The sequence below is a fragment of the Euprymna scolopes genome, chromosome 7 (assembly GCF_053919585.1).
Source record: "Euprymna scolopes isolate OS-2025 chromosome 7, ASM5391958v1, whole genome shotgun sequence".
NCBI classification, from domain to species: domain Eukaryota; kingdom Metazoa; phylum Mollusca; class Cephalopoda; order Sepiida; family Sepiolidae; genus Euprymna; species Euprymna scolopes.
In genome coordinates this window covers 165742596-165761603 of record NC_136488.1, presented here as the reverse complement: position 1 = coordinate 165761603, position 19008 = coordinate 165742596, and the positions used below count along the sequence as shown (strand labels likewise).

The window sequence follows — 19008 nt, the reverse complement described above, 5'->3', positions numbered from 1 at the left end:
CATGTCTGAAAGTGACAGAATGTTCAACGAGCGAGATTGGAGAGTTGACGTTGTGCAACTTCTGCTCTCTACCGATCCAAGTTATGACAACAGGGCCATTGCCAGCACCTTAAAAATCCAAATCTGGCCGGTTCATTGCTTGAGGGCACAGCTCAATGCATTGGGTGACCCACGGTTATGATTTTTGATGTGGTTTCAAGTGAGGGCCACATCGTGCCACCTCACATCTTCAAAGTCAGCTTGAAAGTCAACACCAAAGTGTTCCTGGATGTACTGAAGACTTTGGTGATACCCTGGTGCAATCACGTGGCCACTGGCAGACCCTGGGTGTGGCAGCAGGATTCGGTGCCGGCCCACAGGTCCAAAGACACCCAGACTTGGCTTTAGAAGGAGTGCTATGACTTTGAACCGTTCTTTCAGTGGCTTCCTTCCTCCCTTGACTTGAACCCGCCAGATTACTTTGGTTGGTCGGACATTGAGATGTGACCCTTAAAATACAGTTAAGTGTTCTGTAGATTTCCAGGTCTGATGGAAAGTTAGATACATAAGAAAAAGAATCTGAATACAAAATCTAATGCAGTTTTAAAAAAGTAAAATGAAACAAACTGCAAGTTAGGATGCTACCAAGCAACACTAGGTCGAGACAACTAGTGTGTATGTGTGTGTGTGTATATATATATATACACACACACACACACCACATTAAAGGTATTCAAGAGTGATAACTAATGAATTTAACGAGGTTAATAAGAGTGCTCAATAAAAGAAGAGCAAGATATATTTTTATTTACATGGTCACAACACTGGATATGCTAATGTTTCAGACAAATAGTTAAAACCAGAAGTCCTCATCAGGCGACTTAATAAAAGGTTGCTTTCCACAGAAGAAACCCATGCTAAAAAAGATGTGTGTGTATTTGTTTTTACTTGAGTGCAAAGTTTCAAAAATCAAGGAACCTCCTTTTCTAGCACTTGATCTCCATACGAGATACATAGATGTCCAAGTTTTTCGTTCAAACTTTTAGTAAAGAATTTAGGAACTTTTTCTCCCTAATTGACTAGGTAACTATGTTATAGTATCTTTCTTATGGTTTCTGAGTCTTGGCAGATTATAAAACAATAATTCATCTAGTCTGGTGCAATATCCAGCTTAGTACTGTTACTAAAAGCAACATCACTAGGAGGTGCATCATTCCTCATATGGGCAAGTGTTGTGCCATGTTGAGAAAATCTTATTTGGACTTGAATGAGATTTTGAATATTTGTTCAGTTTATTTGTTGGGGAAGTATCATGTCACGTTGTCTTGACAAAACCTTGTATGTAGAAAACAAAGACACTCAAGGATTTTGTATAATAGATGATTCTTGTCTATATATATATATATATATATATATATATTTTTTTTTTTTTTTTTTTTTTTTTTTTTTTTTTTTTTTTTTTTTTTCATTTCACTTCAAAGTTCTCAGAAACCAAGTGGGGGCCGTTTCCTGTGGCTAACACTTGATTTCTATATGAGCTACATAAATATTACCCCCCCCCCCTTACTGGGGGATAACGCTTGATTTCTATGTGCGATACATAAATATTTCAATATTCCAGTTCTCTTTTACCTCTCAAATGATGAGATAGTAAAGAATTTGAGAACATAATTTTCCCAATTGATGATTTAAATATGTTATATCTTATGGTCTCTTGATCTTACTGGATTCCAGGACAAGAGTTCATTATAAATTATTTTATTATATTTTATAGTTTATATGTTTATTATAAATTGTTTTATTTTATTGTATTTTGTAGGGAAACACACAGTTTATAGGATGTCAGCGTCAAAAGCAGAAGATAAAGATGAATGGATCTACGCAATCAAGTTAGTTCAGATTTCAATTTGAATTTTATTATTGAACTTAATATTAATTGGTCGAATTAATTTTTACCATATTTGATTACTTTTTAATAACATTTTAATAACATTTTATTAAATACATGCTGAAATCTTTTTATTAATTTCATTAATTCAATTTAAATGTGAAAAGCTTTTTCTTTTATCCTTGGACAAGTTCATTTTGATAAATTATTATCTAAATAATAAAAAAACGAAAAAACTCACCACCATTTTACAGTAGTTAAATAGTTAAAATCTGATTCTTCGCTCGACTGGAAAATCTTTGTTGGCGAATTTTCATACCATTGTCACTCATCACTTCTGTCATTCATTTTCAGCAATTTTAAAAATAAAATCGTAACTTTGTTAATATTAAAATAAAAGAGCAATTTTAAGGGAGACTACTCTCAGAATGAATCTAACAAGCCAATGATACTAATTTTACTCACCACAAAAACTAACACACACAGTCTCAAATGACTTTGACCTTAATAGAGCTGAATGAGAAAAGATGTCAAAAAAAAAAAAATGATCTAAAAACGACATGGTGTCTGAAAGAAATAAACGTTATACCGGTTTTGATAGGAGCAACTAGTCTAATAAAAGAGAATCTTTAGAAATACTTAGAAGCAATCCTTGCAAGACCAAGCTGACACGAAAAATACAGATACCAGCCATAAAGGGAACAGCGTCTATTCTTAAACGAGCCATCGGATATAAATTTAAATCGTGATGGAATCAAGAGTTAGCTCCCTTGGTCTCTTAAAACTTACTAAAATAAAATAATAAAAACAAAAAAAAAATTGAAACTGCGAATTGGTATATAAAAAAAGAAAAAGCTAATATTTAATATTTTTCGTTTTTTGTTCTTTTTTGTTCGTTTCCCTTTTTTTTCTTTTTTTTCTTAATCTTGCATATTCATTTTTCTTCTTTCCAGAGCCAGCATAAGCGAACATCCTTTTTATGAAATGTTAGCTCTCCGAAGGAAGAACGCCGTAACCCATCCCTCCAAGAACACATAGTTGTGGCAGGGACCACAGCTCATTATATTACCACTTTTATCATTTTATTATACAAACAACAGAAACACAATAATAATTCTTTAAAAAAAATATATTAATTATAATAATGAACAAAATCACACTTGACAATTTCTATTTCTCCTGCATTTTTTGACCAATGAAGCCCAACGATTGGTTTGATTCCAATGAACAAGAACTGGAAAGATAAAAACATTATTTATGTTATTGTGTGAGGAAGATGATTTTTAACAAATGAGTGCAGAGTCAAGAATATATATATATATATATATTGACTCCCATCCAGGAGGAAAAATCTGTTGACAAATCTTTCTTCCTTTGAAACCGCCATCTGCAAGACAGCCATTGTCCAAGTCTGCAGCATTTTTGGATGCCAACTGGACGTCTTCTCAACTGATGATCAAAGAAATCTTGACAAAAAAATTTTTTTTTAATTTTTTGATTGCAGAAATTATCCAACTCATCTCTATTTCATATATTTTTTTTAAATTGGAGGAGACTTTTTCTTTTCTTTTTTATTATTATTAGTGTCCTTATTTTTTATAAGGACATCTTTGCCCAATTCATAAGTTTTCATTTTTCTCCCCTGCCTGTATTTTTGGTCTGTTTGCTGTAGCTATTCACATGGGTCGGTGACAACCCTAACCCCACCCTCAACCTCCACACGCACAGTTTTTTCTCTTTGCACATTTATTGCTTAGGCTATCATGAACGTTGTCTTGTTGCTTTTAAGTAAGACTAAATGTTTATAAAATTGAAAATGACACCAGATCCACAAAATTATGAGTAGTTGCTAGTCGAAATGCCTGTTTTTGTTTACAGAAAAAATGAACCATAAATGCAGAGAACATAACCTTTTTTTTTCTTTTCACTAAAATCAACTAGAGAAAATATTTTGGTTTTTGTTTAGAATTCAAACTAATAAAAAAAGATTTTTTTAAATTACAGAAAATATGTATTAACCCGTTACAGAATGGAAATATCATATTCCAAAAGTCACAAAAATTGATGAAGTAGTGTATTTAAGCAATTAATGCAAAGTCGTCGGCATTGTATCATAAATCAAGTAACCATGAATTGTTGAGTTATTTGCCCTTGATTTTGGACATTTTTGTTTTGTAATAACGGATAAGACACTCATAAAATTTGATTTTCTTAGTTAAAAATAAAACTACTGTTATCAAGTTATGTGATATTTGGAATATGGTATCTTCATTCCATGTTTATCATAAAGATGTTGCTATATTTTCTGTATTTTTAATTAGATTGAATTTTAAATAAGAACCAATATTTTAGACAAATTTAACCATCAAAATCTTTATCACGTTTTAGTCTTTTTGTTTTATTTATTTTGATTAAAATAATGATTAATTCTCATCCTAAAATATTCATTTTTGTAATCCAAAATCTAAAGGAAAAAACCATTTTCCCTGCTTTAAAAAAGAAAGAAAAAGAAAAACAATGACAGGAAAACTCAGTTCAGCATCATAAGTTGTACAAAGCTTCTAAAATGGTTCCAATCTGTCAACCATATAAGTTAATATAACTTTAAATTTTACCCTAACCCTAACCCACAACACAAAATCATAAATGAATTTTCTTATGTTCATTTGCAGTTTCTCTCATCATTTAATAAATTCACAAGCACAGATTTTTTTTTAATTGTAAACAAAAAAAAAAAAAAAAAAATTAAAAAAATTAATCCAATGTGAATATTGTTTTAAACTTCCCTCCCTCTCTGCATATTCTTTTGTAAATTTAAAAATAATCCTTTCTTGAAGTTTTGTTAAAGCTAAAAAAAAAAAAAAAAAATTATTTTTTTTATTTTATTATCCTTGGAATTTTAGTCACACAAATTGCTACTTTAGTGCAGATTGTTGTTGCTTTGATTCCCTTGCGCACATAAACTTGCAAATACACACGTCTGAGTAAATAATATATATATATTAAAAACCTGTACATTGTTTAACGTAGTTCCCCCCCCTCACCTGCTGCTGCTGCTATTCTTGCTGCTGCTCATTTTAATTTTGTTCAACATTGCTAATGATGATGTATCTCAAATGTTTCATCAATTTTTGTCCCATCTTTTCAGTCCATTATTAATGTATCCATTGCTATTTTGCTTTTATAGTAGCAATAAATTATTAATTTATATTCTTAAAATATCTTAGGCTTTCTTTTATTTTTTTTTTAATTAGATATTCTGGTACTGGGACCACATATTTTTCAAACCCTTTTCTTTCTCTGTTGGTAAGAACATTTTAAGAAAATATTTGTAACTTTTTTTTTTTTAATTTTTTTTTTTCTATTAGTCCAAAATTAACATTTTAATTGAGCTTAAATTTATTCTAAAAATATATAAAAATAAATTTTATTTCTGAATTTAGATATTTTTCCAGTTAAACATTCCATTATGATATTTTATTTTGAGGTTAATTTAAACATTTTCTTTTTACTTATATTTTACATTTCATAATCATTTTTTTTTTTTTTATATTTCATTAAAATTAGCATTTTCAAACTCTTTGCAGGATTTAACTTTTCCGCTGAAATTTTGACGCATTAACGTCTAGTTTGTGTTCTGAAATACTTCAGTGTGCACACCGTCATAATGAATGATATCAGTTGTTTGAGGCTTGCGTTGAGTAAAATATTTAAAATGCACAGACTAAAAGTGCTTGTGTTTAAATACTTAAACGTTTTCTTCTTCCCCTCGTCTGTCTATTGCATGAAGGTGGCAGTTTGTAACATTCAGATTTCAAATTAGAGAAAGGCAAAAAGAGCAAATCTATTCTTTTTCTTCTCTCCTTCAAAAAGATGTTCTTCATTCTTCACCCGCTGTCATCATTTCTGGAATATTAACCATAATTTGTGAACATTCCTTTTGAAGGGGGGAAAGAGGCCGGCAATTTTTCACTAGCCATTTTTTTTTTTTTTTTTATTATTCACAGGGTTTATCAATTTTTAAAGGCAAAAAAAAATATCGTTTGGCTGAAAGACGCACATCCAAGACATAAGTTCGAAGCAAAACATGTCCTCCTCCAATCACATTCCTCATCTTTTTTTTTTTTCCCCCAGCTGTAAAATGATTAAAAAAAAAAAACTTTTTTAACTAAGTGATTTTCAATGTTTCTCGTTAGAATTATCTCCCTTTAATATTCTTTAGTGTTGAAAATTTTCTTTGAGCATTAACTATTTTTCCTTTTCTTTTAAGCTTCAAATTTTTAATGTGTGTTACAGAATATCAGAACAACATTGGTACCGTCGGTTTCAAATTCAAACAAAGGGGTGCCTATTATTGGTCTCTTTTACCGGACTCTATTCAGGCTAAAGGTCCCCTATGTTTGCATTTCAAATCGACAGTACCAAGGTTGTTCAGAGATATATAAGGTTAATGCTGCTTTTTTGGTTGATGCTAATGATTTTTACATGTTATATCACTAAATAAACTATTTAGTCGGCAGGGCTGGAAATAAACAAAGAAATATTTAAAAGTCAAAACTGATTCTTGCAGTATTTTTTATTTCCAGGTCCGTGAATTAAATAAATTGTTAATCTAGTGATATTACCTGCCCAAACATAAGCATTATCAAAAAAGGCAGCATAATACATAGCAATTCCAATAATGAAACACGTGTAAGTATTAATCTGGACTTTTAAGATGCTATTGAATAATGAAAACAAATGTTCTTTGAAAATAATTTAGTTTGGCACAAGGCCATTTTTTTTTTTTTTTATAAAACAATTCAATTTTTATCAATTTCTTCTATTTTGAATGTTTTAAAACATTTTATTCATATCAAATATGCAAGAGATAAGATTAGGGACCTCTATTAATATTTGTTCTTGCACTAGTTCTCATGCTGAAAGAGCTGGGGTAGGGGGTTAGATGGATAAATCATTGCCCTTTCATAACCAAATATTTTAATTTAGAAAGAATCTTTTCCACTTTTTTTCTTGTTTTTTTTTTTTGTAAATTAAATTGAAGCCAAAATCATTAAATTCTTTTTGTCATATCCAGATAATTTTGAATAAAGATTTTTCATTTTTATTGTGAAGAAAACAATTGTAATAAAAATAAAATCAAGAATAATACATCACGTGCACCCCATTGCCAGTTTTTAACGTTTTAAGTTTTCACAGTTTTCACCTTAAGCATAACTGAGCATATTTATTTTTATTTCGTTACTAAAGCATGAACAATTATGGGGAGGGGGGGGCTGCAAAATTGGTAGTTCCAATGCAAGTCTGTTGCATATCTTGTTTTGCTAACAAAGCCAGTGCCTTGAAGGAGGAGCAGTTGTTGCAAAAATGTTGTATAAAAGGTCATACAAAAAAAAACAAAAACAAAAAAAATTATCAGATTCACCCCCTACCCCACTCTGCTAATTAGTGACTTTAATTTTATTGTTTGCCTCTGTCATAAGACCCTTCCTCCCCCCCCCCCCCCTCTCCTCATCCTGACCAAAAAAAAATAAAGATGTCGCTGTTTGAGGTGGACCTGCTCATTTACATCTCCATAATTAAATGTTCTTTTCAATTCCACATCTGACAAATATCTTTAAATGGTTAGAAATATTTTCACGGTTTTACCAACATAAAAAATAAAAAGTTTCTCTTTATATTTTGATGTATTGAAAAAAAAAAAAAAAAAAAAAAAAAGATGGAAAAAAAAAAGTGCAATATTTCTTTTTCTCTCAATCTATCTTGATATGTGCAGTTTTACTAAAAAAAATTCAATTTTGCAACAAACCTATAAGCCCCCTCTCCCTCCCTTCATTCTATGAAAAAAAAAAAAAAAACAAGAAAAAACATGGTTTAAATTCAAAAGCCTAAGTAAGCCAGACTTTGGTTGATTTCATTAATGATTATACTTTATTGGCTACTTTTATGCAAATAGTTAAGGACTTAACTCTAGATATTACACAACTTTTTAGTCAATTTTTCTACTTGAAAAACAAAAACACAAACTAATCAAGTTTTTAAATTTGAAAGTAATATCTTGTCAGTTGTGATTTTTATTTTTTATTTAGCAAAAATATCCACCATTCTTCAACATATGTAATTAAATTTTATTTATTTGCTGAAAGAAATTGCAATATTAAGTCAAATCTTTTGATTCGGTTAATTTTGAATTTTATTTGTATCAACTTTTAATGATCTGTAGGTAAAAACTGGTAAAACTTAGAAACCTTGATACACACATATACAAATTATTACACACACACGCACACATCATGTGCTCTTATTTTCAAGTATATTTTAGAAACAAAAGTGTTGATCCGTTGTGAAAAAAGTTTTGTCCTTGATCCAGGACCAATTATTGTTTTAATTCCGGGCAAATAATTTGATTGTCGGACTCAAATGAATTGGGTGAAGTTTTTAAAAAAAGGAATATATATGGGCAAAAGCTCACTGCAAACAAATTTTCAAAATAAAAAATTATATTTTTTACTTAAGAATTTTCCAAAATTTAATTTAATTGCAATGAACTTTTGTCTGATATATATATATATATATATATATATATATATATATATATATCAGATTTTTATTTTATTTTCTATACTTTTGTCTAGTCACAAACTCATTTTATTGAGACGACAATTTATTATTCTCCCCGTCCACTCCCTCGTAAAGAAAAATAAGTGGTAAGGGAAGTCTTTTGTTATTAAGTCACAAATATAAATTGTACAAAAAAACAAAAACACGCCTTCCAATGAAGTGATAATAATGCGCACGTATAAAACAATGTATCTGCATTAAAATCACTTTTTTTTTTTTATTTCTTTGCGATTTTTTTTTTGTACATCATCCCAACTGATTCGTTAAGATTATAAACTTTCAGATTACTTTCTTTTTTTTTTCAATTTGATATTGTAATTGGATAAGATACTTCTAAAACATTTTTTAATAGATATTAGTTTGATTTTGAGTTTAGACCATAGTCAGCTGAGGTTTTTATTTTTATTTATAAAAAGTGTTTCAAAAAATGTACTCACACTTCGAATGACAACTTTTATTCATGAGCATAGAGTGAAATGAAATAGCTTTGATTACAGAAGACAAATGTTATTGAAGAATTATATTCACAAATTGTCTGAATAATAATGGTCAGCAATGCTGTAATGCACACTAAGGGATTTGCAAACATCACGAAACAGATCATTACAGTATATTTTTGGAGACACCCTGTGTGTATGTGTGTGTGTACATTCAATTTGAGTCCTGACAAAACAAAAAAATGTTAAAACGTTGATCAATCTGCATAGACTACTTACAATATTCAATGTTTGTGAAGATATAGTCGACAAATCGATTTTTAAAATATACCGTTTTAAGCAACATAAAAAAATATTACGTATTTAATTGTGATGTCAAAAAAGTAATATATGTCAAAATTACGAAAATTTATCGAGTAGAACAACAGCTATTGTGTTTTTAGTACAAAACAGTCTATCGCTATAGACAACAAATATTGCAACGATGACACAAGTAACCAAAAATATTCATTTTGGAGTTATGTCCCCTGTGTATAGCCTCCTACTGCCTACTTTATAACGTCTAAGAAAAATGCGATTTTACTTAATTTTACATAAAAATTTTTAACTAGAAACAACTTTATACTTGATTTTTAATAATTTTTGAATATATTACTATTTTTGACAATTAAGTATGTAATTGTTTTTGTTTAAAACGACATATTTAAAAAAAAAACAAAAAAACCCTGATCTGCTGACTATCGTAACAAGCACCCAATGTTCATATAATTTTAATTATATAAAGCTCTACACACATATTGATCGCTTTCAAAGAAATATTGTCTTTTAGTTCATGTTAACAATATATATGAACTTAATATATATATGCGCGCACACACGCAACCATTAACCTCACTATGATGCATAGTGTATCAATCTTATCGGTTAGTTCTTTGATATTTTGAGCCATTCTCAAGAAAAGAGTGGCCTCAGAAATGTCGGTTAAAAAATTTAATGTTTAGAAATTTTATTTCCCCGTTGTAATTAACAAGACAAATATTAGGAAAGCAGAAAGTAAACTTATCAAATTTGTGAGGTTCGTACTTTCTCTTTCACTTGATTTCTTTATTTTTCTTGCTGTTGTTGCTTTCATTGTGTTGTAGGGGGATAAAAAAACATTCTTAAAATTTTACAGTTGGTTTGACAATGATGGATGCAATATATTTCTCCCTCTTAAAAAAAAAAAAATTTTTTTTTTTTTTTCTTGCTTTTCATCATAAGTTTGATGAAAAGCCATTTATTTCGGCTTTTCTGGTGCTAAAAATTATTTTGGCAATTTTATCCGCCAAATAAAAAAACGCAATTGATCACCTTCAGGTCAACACAAGCCCCTCCCCTTTCCTTCTGCCTTGTAATTTTTTGCGTATTAAAATAAATAACGTGAGACAGTCTGTTTATTTTGATTTTGTAAACCGATCATGAAAGAGTGGATCTCCAACTGACACTGAATTTGATGACTATTAACCCTTTATGACCTGAATTATGATGTAGATGATTAAAGAATATTTATTAATTTTAGTTTAAAGAGCAATGGTAGAATTTTAAAACAGTTTCACTAAAATGATCTTTCATTATGAAGTTCAATAGTTAAACTACCAGTAAGAATTTTACATTTCATAAACTTACCAGAGTGCTTGAAAAAGTGTGTTTATGATAATAAACAAAATCCTAAGACAGATGGCGGCATACTGAATGTAAGCAATAGACAGTTGCAATCTGGAGGTATCTGGCATCTACCCAGATATTGAACTAATACGTACAAGGCGTGTTTGAATCAATTCCCACTTTATGCGGTTATATTCATTTATTTATGACAATGAATTAGTTTAACCAGGTCATAAAGAGTTAACATTGCTCTCAAACTGGGTCTTTGTGGTTAAATTCCTTTTACACACACAAAAAGCAACTAAAAAAAAAAAAAAAAAAAGAAACAACAAATTAAATCGTTTTGAAATCATTGTATTTCTGTGGTTATCGTTTTTTTTTTTTTTGTTTTTTTTTTTTAATTGAAAACATCTTAAATCTTTCTGCTGCATAAATTTTATCAACCATATTAACTTCCTCCTTTGGCGCTGGTCGCTGCCTTAATCGGAAAAAAAAAAGTGGAGGGATGAGAAATGAAAATCAAAGAAAGTTATTGGGGCGGCAATTTTTATCCAACCTTTCGAGATAGGGTTTGTGGAATTCCTTGCAAGGTGTGTGAACCTGTTTGCGTTAATTAAGCATCTAATCCCCACTCCCACCCCGAACCTACACACTCGCTCCCATGACTCAATCATGACTTTTATTTATTTTTTTTAATTCCTGAATGATATTAACGAGATACAGTAATGTGAATGAGTATCAGGTGGTTTGCGATTCTTTGAAAGGAAAAAAAAAAAAACAGGTGGAGGAGGAGGAGGGTATCAGACAGTGAGAGTGTTAGTGCCTCCCTGTCAATTATCCCATGTAAATATGTGTACAGATTTTACAACCTCTGCAGAAGAAGAATCTTGTATTATTTTCAATAAAATACAAAATGCTCTCTGTTGTAGATTGACCAAGACTCTGTACTTTCTGCAACAAAATCAAAGAAATAAACTTATTACAAAAAAAAATCGTTTTCTTTTGATTTTTCTTTTCTTTTTTCTTTTCTTTTTTCTTTTCTTTTTTCTTTTCTTTTTTCTTTTCTTTTTTTCTTTCTTTTTTTCTTTTTTTTATTTTTACAATATGTGCATGATTTCTTTTTTTTTTTTTTTCATTTTAATGACCTTCGACTGAACTCTTCTTCCTATCACAGTTGCTAAAAATTTGTGTGAATTGGGTAGAATTTGATTATTTACGGGGACTGCTCAACAGGAACTTGTTTACATTGGATTTGAAGGTTACCATGTTGTATTCAACCGGGAAGCAGGCCACCGAAACAGCGTTCCACAGACGGGCAGTTCTGGGAAAGAAGCTTTGTTCATGGAATCTGTGTTTAGATTTAGGCACAGATAGAGAGTGGGGGAAATCATATATAGTGGTTGTAGCTAGTCGAGTTTTTTTTTTATGAAAGTTTGGCAAGGGAGAATGAATGATAAATTGGAGTACAGACAGCACTTGCCATGAAAATAACGATAGAGCTGAGACAGGCTCACAATGTCTCTTCTGTGGGAAAGAGGTTGCAGGGAATAGAAAAAGGCATCAGCTACTAGGTTTCAAACTCCAGTCTGGATAGGGCACACATTTTCTTTTTCCTCAGTCTTAAGCTGAATTTCCATGAACAGAGTTTCTTTCAAAGAGCTCCATCAGTGAAACTATGATGGTGGTTGAAAACCTGGGTGCGCCAAGTTTGAATTCTGTTTATTCCACTGAAACACTTTCGTCAAATTCATATGTAACCATGTTTCTAAATTCCTAAAAAGAGGTAAATAAAATAATTGAGACTGCACACTATCATATGGCCATATTCAATTCTGATGTAAACAAATACTTGTAATAAACCGTCCTCATAATTAATCCAATTTGTTCATTCCATTATTTTCAGTCCTTTCATAATATTCACCGTCACTCAACTAATTATCCATTTCATCTCTTTGATTCTTCAGGCCCAAATAAAACGTTGAGAAGAGAACAGTCTACGGGAGATATTTAACAAAATTGACCCAGAAAAAAATTTGAATTCCTGAAAAAGATTAAGATATACAACAAAAAAATTCCAAAAGCAAAAACAAAACTACTAATCAACATCTAACACATTACAATTAATGTTTCGGCATTAAATGACCCAGAAGTGGTTGATATGTTGTGAAACAAAACCATGTTTAATCCTCATTGTAAAGTGATTTTTCTAGTGATATCATAGAACTACTTGCCTACACACAAAGATTGTAACCTTTTTTGGTAACAAAGGACGAAAAAAATTTTTAAATGTGGTTGCTAACGAATACAGTCATTAGTTTTTCAAATTTAATGGCATACTGTAATGAACATGTTATCGTGTATATATATATTAGTGATGGGACGATTCCGATTCTTTATAAATCTCTAAATATTTAACTATAAAGTTGCTATTTTTTCCAAGTACACATCACACATCTTAAATGTGCAGATATTTTCTCTAACGTAAAATCACTTGTGGGGTATGCTCTACAGGTTTTAGTTTTACGAGTCGTTTAAAATTCTAGAAGTGTAAGCTATGTTTAGTTTCAGAACAGTTTCAGAACAGTTTCCGATGGTTCGTTCTTCTAAACAAGTCCTGAGAGGTGACTTGTTTGCTGTAGACAGTTCCACAGAGCAAAATATTTTTACCGTGTCGAGACGGAAAAAACGTGAAATTGCTACAGAAAAGGTTCAATATTTATGGAGCTATTCTGGTTTCTGATTGGTTGGTAGCAGAACGTGAATTAATTCGATTCGTCAGTTCCTAGCAGCATTGTTTATAAATAGAATCGTCCGACTGTGGGATCATATCCCATTATACGTCCAAAATATTGCAACATCCTCCCTATTTTTTATAATGGGGAAGTCTCTTGTGTTCGTTCTGCTCAAAAATAAATATATTTTTATATTCAATTATACATAACAAAAATTAGAAATAATTTGGATCTTAGAATTTTAGCACGTAAAAAGACGCCATTTTTAATTGTGTTCAAGTGTCAAAACAGATATATGTGTACAGAGAAGAGAAATAAAAGAAATAGAAGGTAATTTTAAAAAGGGGTTGGTATTTGAAAAAGAAGCCATTTCTTAAATTTGATTATGCAGTTTTGTAAAAAAAGAAAGAAAAAACGCATACATATAAATAAATATACATAAAAATAAACATACATACAATATGTACCCGTTTAAAGAGTTTTTTTAATGAAAACAATGCAAAAAAAAAAGATAGGATATTTTTGAAAAATAAGAAAGAAAACTAATATACACACACAAAAAAAAAGTAAATTGTAATTTCTGCGCGCCTTAAAATAAGCATGCAAAAAGTATTTTGTCGAAAAGGAAAATTACAAAGGTTTTTTTTGAAAAAGTGACTTTTTTTTTTTAAATTTTTTATTTCAGCAAAAGTATTAGTTACGCATTAGTAGGTTAAAGTGTTAATACAAATAAAATGGATACAGTTTAACGTCTTGTCCAGGACTATTTTTTTGATATATAGAAATTTATATACATACAGGGCCGTGAAAAAAAAAAAAATTCAGTCGAATCCCCCAACAAGTTTGGAGAAAAAACGCTTTAACTTTATTCTTGTTGCGGGTTTCATGAATACATCAGCGATATTTTGTTCTGATATGTAATTCAAAATAATGGATTCCTTTTTCACCTCGTTTTTTATGAAATGGTATTTTATATCTATATACTTAGATCTTTGGTTGATTATCGTGTTCTGTGCTAAGACTATACTCACAATTACTACGGCGCTTTTAGTTAATTCTTGCTCTAAAATAGTCTTGAAATAATAGGCCCATTTTTTGAGAGTCTGAAACAATATCCAGATATACTCTTTCAATCTTCATCGTTCCCCCAGTCTGAATCCGAAAACCCTTCTAATTTTAGGGGATTTCTTAATTTTTTAAATACTAACTTCTGTTCTTTAGCTCCTTTTAAATAACGCAGGACTTGTTCCTATTTACAATGCCTCCCCACGGGACAGAGTTAGACATCAGGGTCGTTTTTTAACGTGGAAAAAAGGCACAAAAATAAAAATTGTCTCAGTCGTGAAGGATTTCTCCTCCACTGACAGAGAACAAGAAATTGAAGTGCAGCATCTGAAGAACAGATACTACACTTTGATCTTGTCCCGAAGGCCAATTGTTTAGCTCTGTTTAAATCCTTCATTGTTGGTCGTGATAATTTTTGTGACAGTTTTGTTACTGTATAGCATATGTCGGGCCTGGTTGCAGTCATTAAATATATAAGACTACCTATAATTTCGCGGTACTGTTTGTCATTTATTATTTCAGATTCTATGTATATTTTTATTAATATCATTTTCGACCGCTGTAGAGCGTTTCTTGCACTCTCCCATTCCAAATTTTAATAGTATTTTGTCGATGTATCTCGATTGATTCATCATAACAAGTCATTGGATTTGAGTAAATTCTATCCCCAGAAACCAGGATATTTTGCCGAGATCGATCATTTTGAATCTTTTACTTAATTTGTTCTTAACAGCGGTTAACATTGTCACAATTTGATGCGATTAAAATATCATCGACCCACAAAACCAAAATCAGTAGTTTATCGTCTGTGTCTGGTATATAAACAGGGGTCTAGAACGCATTGTCTAAATTGTTGTTTAATAATATAATCATGAAATACTGTATTCCAACACTGAGCACTCTGCTTTAGACCATATAATGACTTGTTAAGTCGCCACACACTATTTTCATTTTTCATTATAAATCCCCCTGGAGGGGTAATATAAATTTCCCAGTCTATTGGGGCATTCAAATAAGCATTTTTTACGTCCATTTGATGGATGTTTAGGTCATATTGTGATGCGATTTGCAGTAAAATTCTGATTGTCGTTAAGTTTGTGGTCGGTGAAAACATAGAAAAATATTCTATACCGTAAATCTGAGAGTATCCTCTAGCAACACATTTAGCTTTGTACTGTGCTATGCCCGATGCTGTAGTCTTTTTTGTAAAGATCCATCTTGTAGAAATAACATGTTTATCTTTTGGGAGCGGCACTACCGTATAGTTATCATTTTCGGTTAAGGCATCTATTTCTTTTTTCATGGCAATTTTCCATTCATCACAATGTTCTGAATTAATTGCTTCGTTAAAGCTTTTTGGCGCATTTTCCATTGAATAGCAATAGTCGATTTGATAATCTTTTATATTGTCGACCACAAAAAAAATCGGGTCGCCTTCTATTTCTTTTGGGATATCTTTCGACTTTATTATCATCATCATCATCATCATCATCATGGACACTCTTGTCTCCGTCATTTTTATTGTCTTTGTTTGTTTTAATTATTTAAGGGAATATAATTTCATCTTCATATGGTTTTCGTCTGTAAAATTAAACGTGTCTGTGAATTTTACACATCGGATTCTTTGTATTTTATTTTTTTTCTGGAAAAAATACTAAATTGGCTGGACTATTTTTATCGTATCCAAGAAATATACCTCTGTCGGCTTTAATATTCAATTTACTCTTTTTATCTATATATGTGAAGCAAGTTGAACCAAATATATGCATTCTACTTAAATTTGTTTTTTTACCACAGAAAGATTCATATGGAGTTTTAGATAGTGTTTTGTTAAAGCACCTGTTGCGTATATAGGCTGCCACCATAAGTGCGTACGTCCAGAGGTTTTTAGGGAGTTTTGATTCAATGAGTAGGCATTTTGCCATTTCAAAAAGTGTCCGCCACGCACGTTCAGCAGTCCTGTTTTGGTGTGGCGATCTAGGAGCTGATGTTTCATGCCTGATATGATGGTTAATTAGTAAAAGTTCAAAGTCTTTATTGGTGAATTCCGTACCGTTGTCAGAGCGAATACACTTGTCTTCACCGTAGGGTGCCATGTCGGCTAGATATTTTTTAGTTGCTAGCAGGGTATAAGATTTGTTCTTTAAAAAGTAAACCATTATTAAACCTGAATGGTCATCTACGAAATTCAACACATCTATAATGTTCTCTGGCCATCGGTTCTATGGGACCGTTCAAGTCACAATGCACCATTGATAGGATTTATTTTTTTTTTTTTTCCATTTTCTTTAATGTCGAATACAGTTCCATTCGGGTATACCAGTTTTGATTTATTGGGGCTAAAGTTTATATTTGCACCTTATTTTTTGGCAGCTTGTACAGAAGATATATTTTGTTTAAATTTTGGGATTAGAAGAGCGTTTTCTAGAATACAGTAACATAGTTCACTTTTATTGTTCTTTAGCGAGATTTTAGCATCGCCTCTTTTCAAAACGATATCATTTACTCGACTCCTGTCAGCTAGTTCTACAAAATGATTTTGTGGCTTAAAGTTGGGGTCAAAATTGATAAAATCAGATTCCTTTGTAATCACATGTGCCGTGGCCCCACAATTGACAAGAAAATTGTTTGTTGAAGCATTAAGCGTACACGAAAATAAAAATGTATGTTCGCTAACAGAGCTCTCTACATTTTTACTTGAGTCGTCATTTTGAGTCCTGTATCTACATACCTCACTCAGATTGTTCGCGAGCCCACCCGTGTGCCCGATACTATAGGTCAATATGCAAGCCTCCTAGACCTTTTTCTCTCAACTTCCCCTGAGCTATGTTCATGTTCTGTTCTTTCTCCTCTAGGATCATCCGACCACTCCGTCATATCAGTTAGGATAAAAATGGAATGTAATAAGTCCCCAGGCGTACCCTTCCACCGTACTGTATACCGATACTCCATGGCTGACTGGGATAGCTTCTGTACATTTGTATCTGATCTACCTCTGCATTCCATGTTTAAAAAGGATGTGTCCTCTATAGTATCAAACCTGACCGAATGGTTAATTGTAGGCATAGACCGATTCATACCATCTAAAAAATTCCAACAAAAACCTAACAACCAGCCATGGTTCTCCCCAGAATGTGCTGCTGCTATCGCACACAAAAATCACTTTTTCCATAACTACCAACGTAATAGATGCACTGAGACTAAAGCTGCTTTCAGGAATGCCAGCAACCCCTGTAAAAGAGTAATAAAAAATGCAAGAGAGCTATGTGCCCAGTCTGTTAGATCCAAAGTAGCTGATCAGCGGCTTGGTTCCCACCAGTTTTAGCAAATAACAAATAGGATCCTGAACAGAAGTGTGCGTTCTATCCCAACCATTATCAATGGACCAGAGGTCATCTCGTCAGCATCAGACAAGGCCAAACTATTTGCCAAGAACTTTGCAGCTAATTCTACCCTATGCGACGAAGGCCATCAATTCCCCATATTTCCTCCTATAACACAAAACACGCTCGGTAAAATATAAATATCTGTGCATGAGGTCGCTAAGCTAATCAAGAACCTTGATTCCAGTAAAGCAACTGGCCCTGACGGCATCCCAATTATAGTGTTAAAAAAGCTTCAACCAAAACTTGCTCCCATACTTACGAAACTGTTTAAGCGTTGCCTTAAGGAGAAGTGCTTTCCAACACCCTGGAAAACCTCATCAGTATGCCCTGTATTTAAGAACTCAGGTGATAAGTCATCTCCCTCTCAGTACAGACCAATAAGTCTCCTGTGTGTCATGAGTAAGTTGCTGGAATCCATATTAAATAGAGAAATAGTCAACCACCTCAGCAGAAATAACCTTAATGACACGCAATATAGTTTCCGTTCTGCAAGATCTACCACAGATGTGCTAACGGTTATATCTCATAGGATTAGTGAATCTCTTGACAAAGGCTTCCTTTCTAGGGCAATTGCTCTTGACATATCAAAGGCTTTCGATAAGGTATGGCATAAGGGCCTACTTCACAAGATTTCCAGCTACGGTATAACTGGAAATGTTTTCTCTATCATTAAATCAGTTGTCTCTGATAGGCTCATAAGAGTAGTGGTCGATGGACAAAAATCGGAGGCCTGCAGTATTAATGCTGGAGTCCCTCAAGGGTCCATCTTGGGCCCAACTCTCTTCCTGATCTACATCAATGATCTCCCTAAACACATACTTAAATCATTCGTTGACATCTATGCTGATGACACGACCATCTACGGCAACACATCAAAGGCTGTTAATGACAAAGTTCCCTCTGATTCTCTCTCCTCTGATCTTGAGCGCGTTGTTCAGTGGGGGAAGACGTGGCTGGTTACCTTTAATGCATCTAAAACCAAGCTTCTATCTTTACATCATCAACGCTCTGATCCCTATCTGGCATCAATTGAAATGGATGGCTCTTGTCTAGGAGAAACCCCATGTTTTGACAAGCTTCTGGGCTTGACCTTTACTCCTGATCTGAAATGGAACACGTACATCAAGTCTGTTGCCAAGATCGCTGGAAAGATGGTGGGATCCTTCTACCGCTCCAGAAGATATCTCACTACTGATGCAATTCTCTATCTATATAAAAGCCAAGTACGTCCAAGGATGGAATACTGCTGCCATATC

The 19008-nt window shown here is 32.1% G+C and overlaps 1 protein-coding gene across 2 annotated transcripts in view; it reads left to right on the top strand.

The window, feature by feature from the left end:
• The window catches only part of LOC145280125 (cytohesin-1-like), a 340097-nt gene extending 335476 nt beyond the window's left edge, over nucleotides 1–4621 (top strand). For both annotated transcript variants that reach the window (XM_080131884.1, XM_080131885.1), the window contains 2 exons: nucleotides 1799–1868; nucleotides 2821–4621. In XM_080131884.1, coding sequence (XP_079988010.1) covers nucleotides 1799–1868; nucleotides 2821–2905 — 155 coding nt within the window. In that variant the 3' untranslated portion in view covers nucleotides 2906–4621. The remainder of the gene's footprint in view (nucleotides 1–1798; nucleotides 1869–2820) is intronic.
• The last annotated feature ends 14387 nt before the right edge of the window (nucleotides 4622–19008 follow it).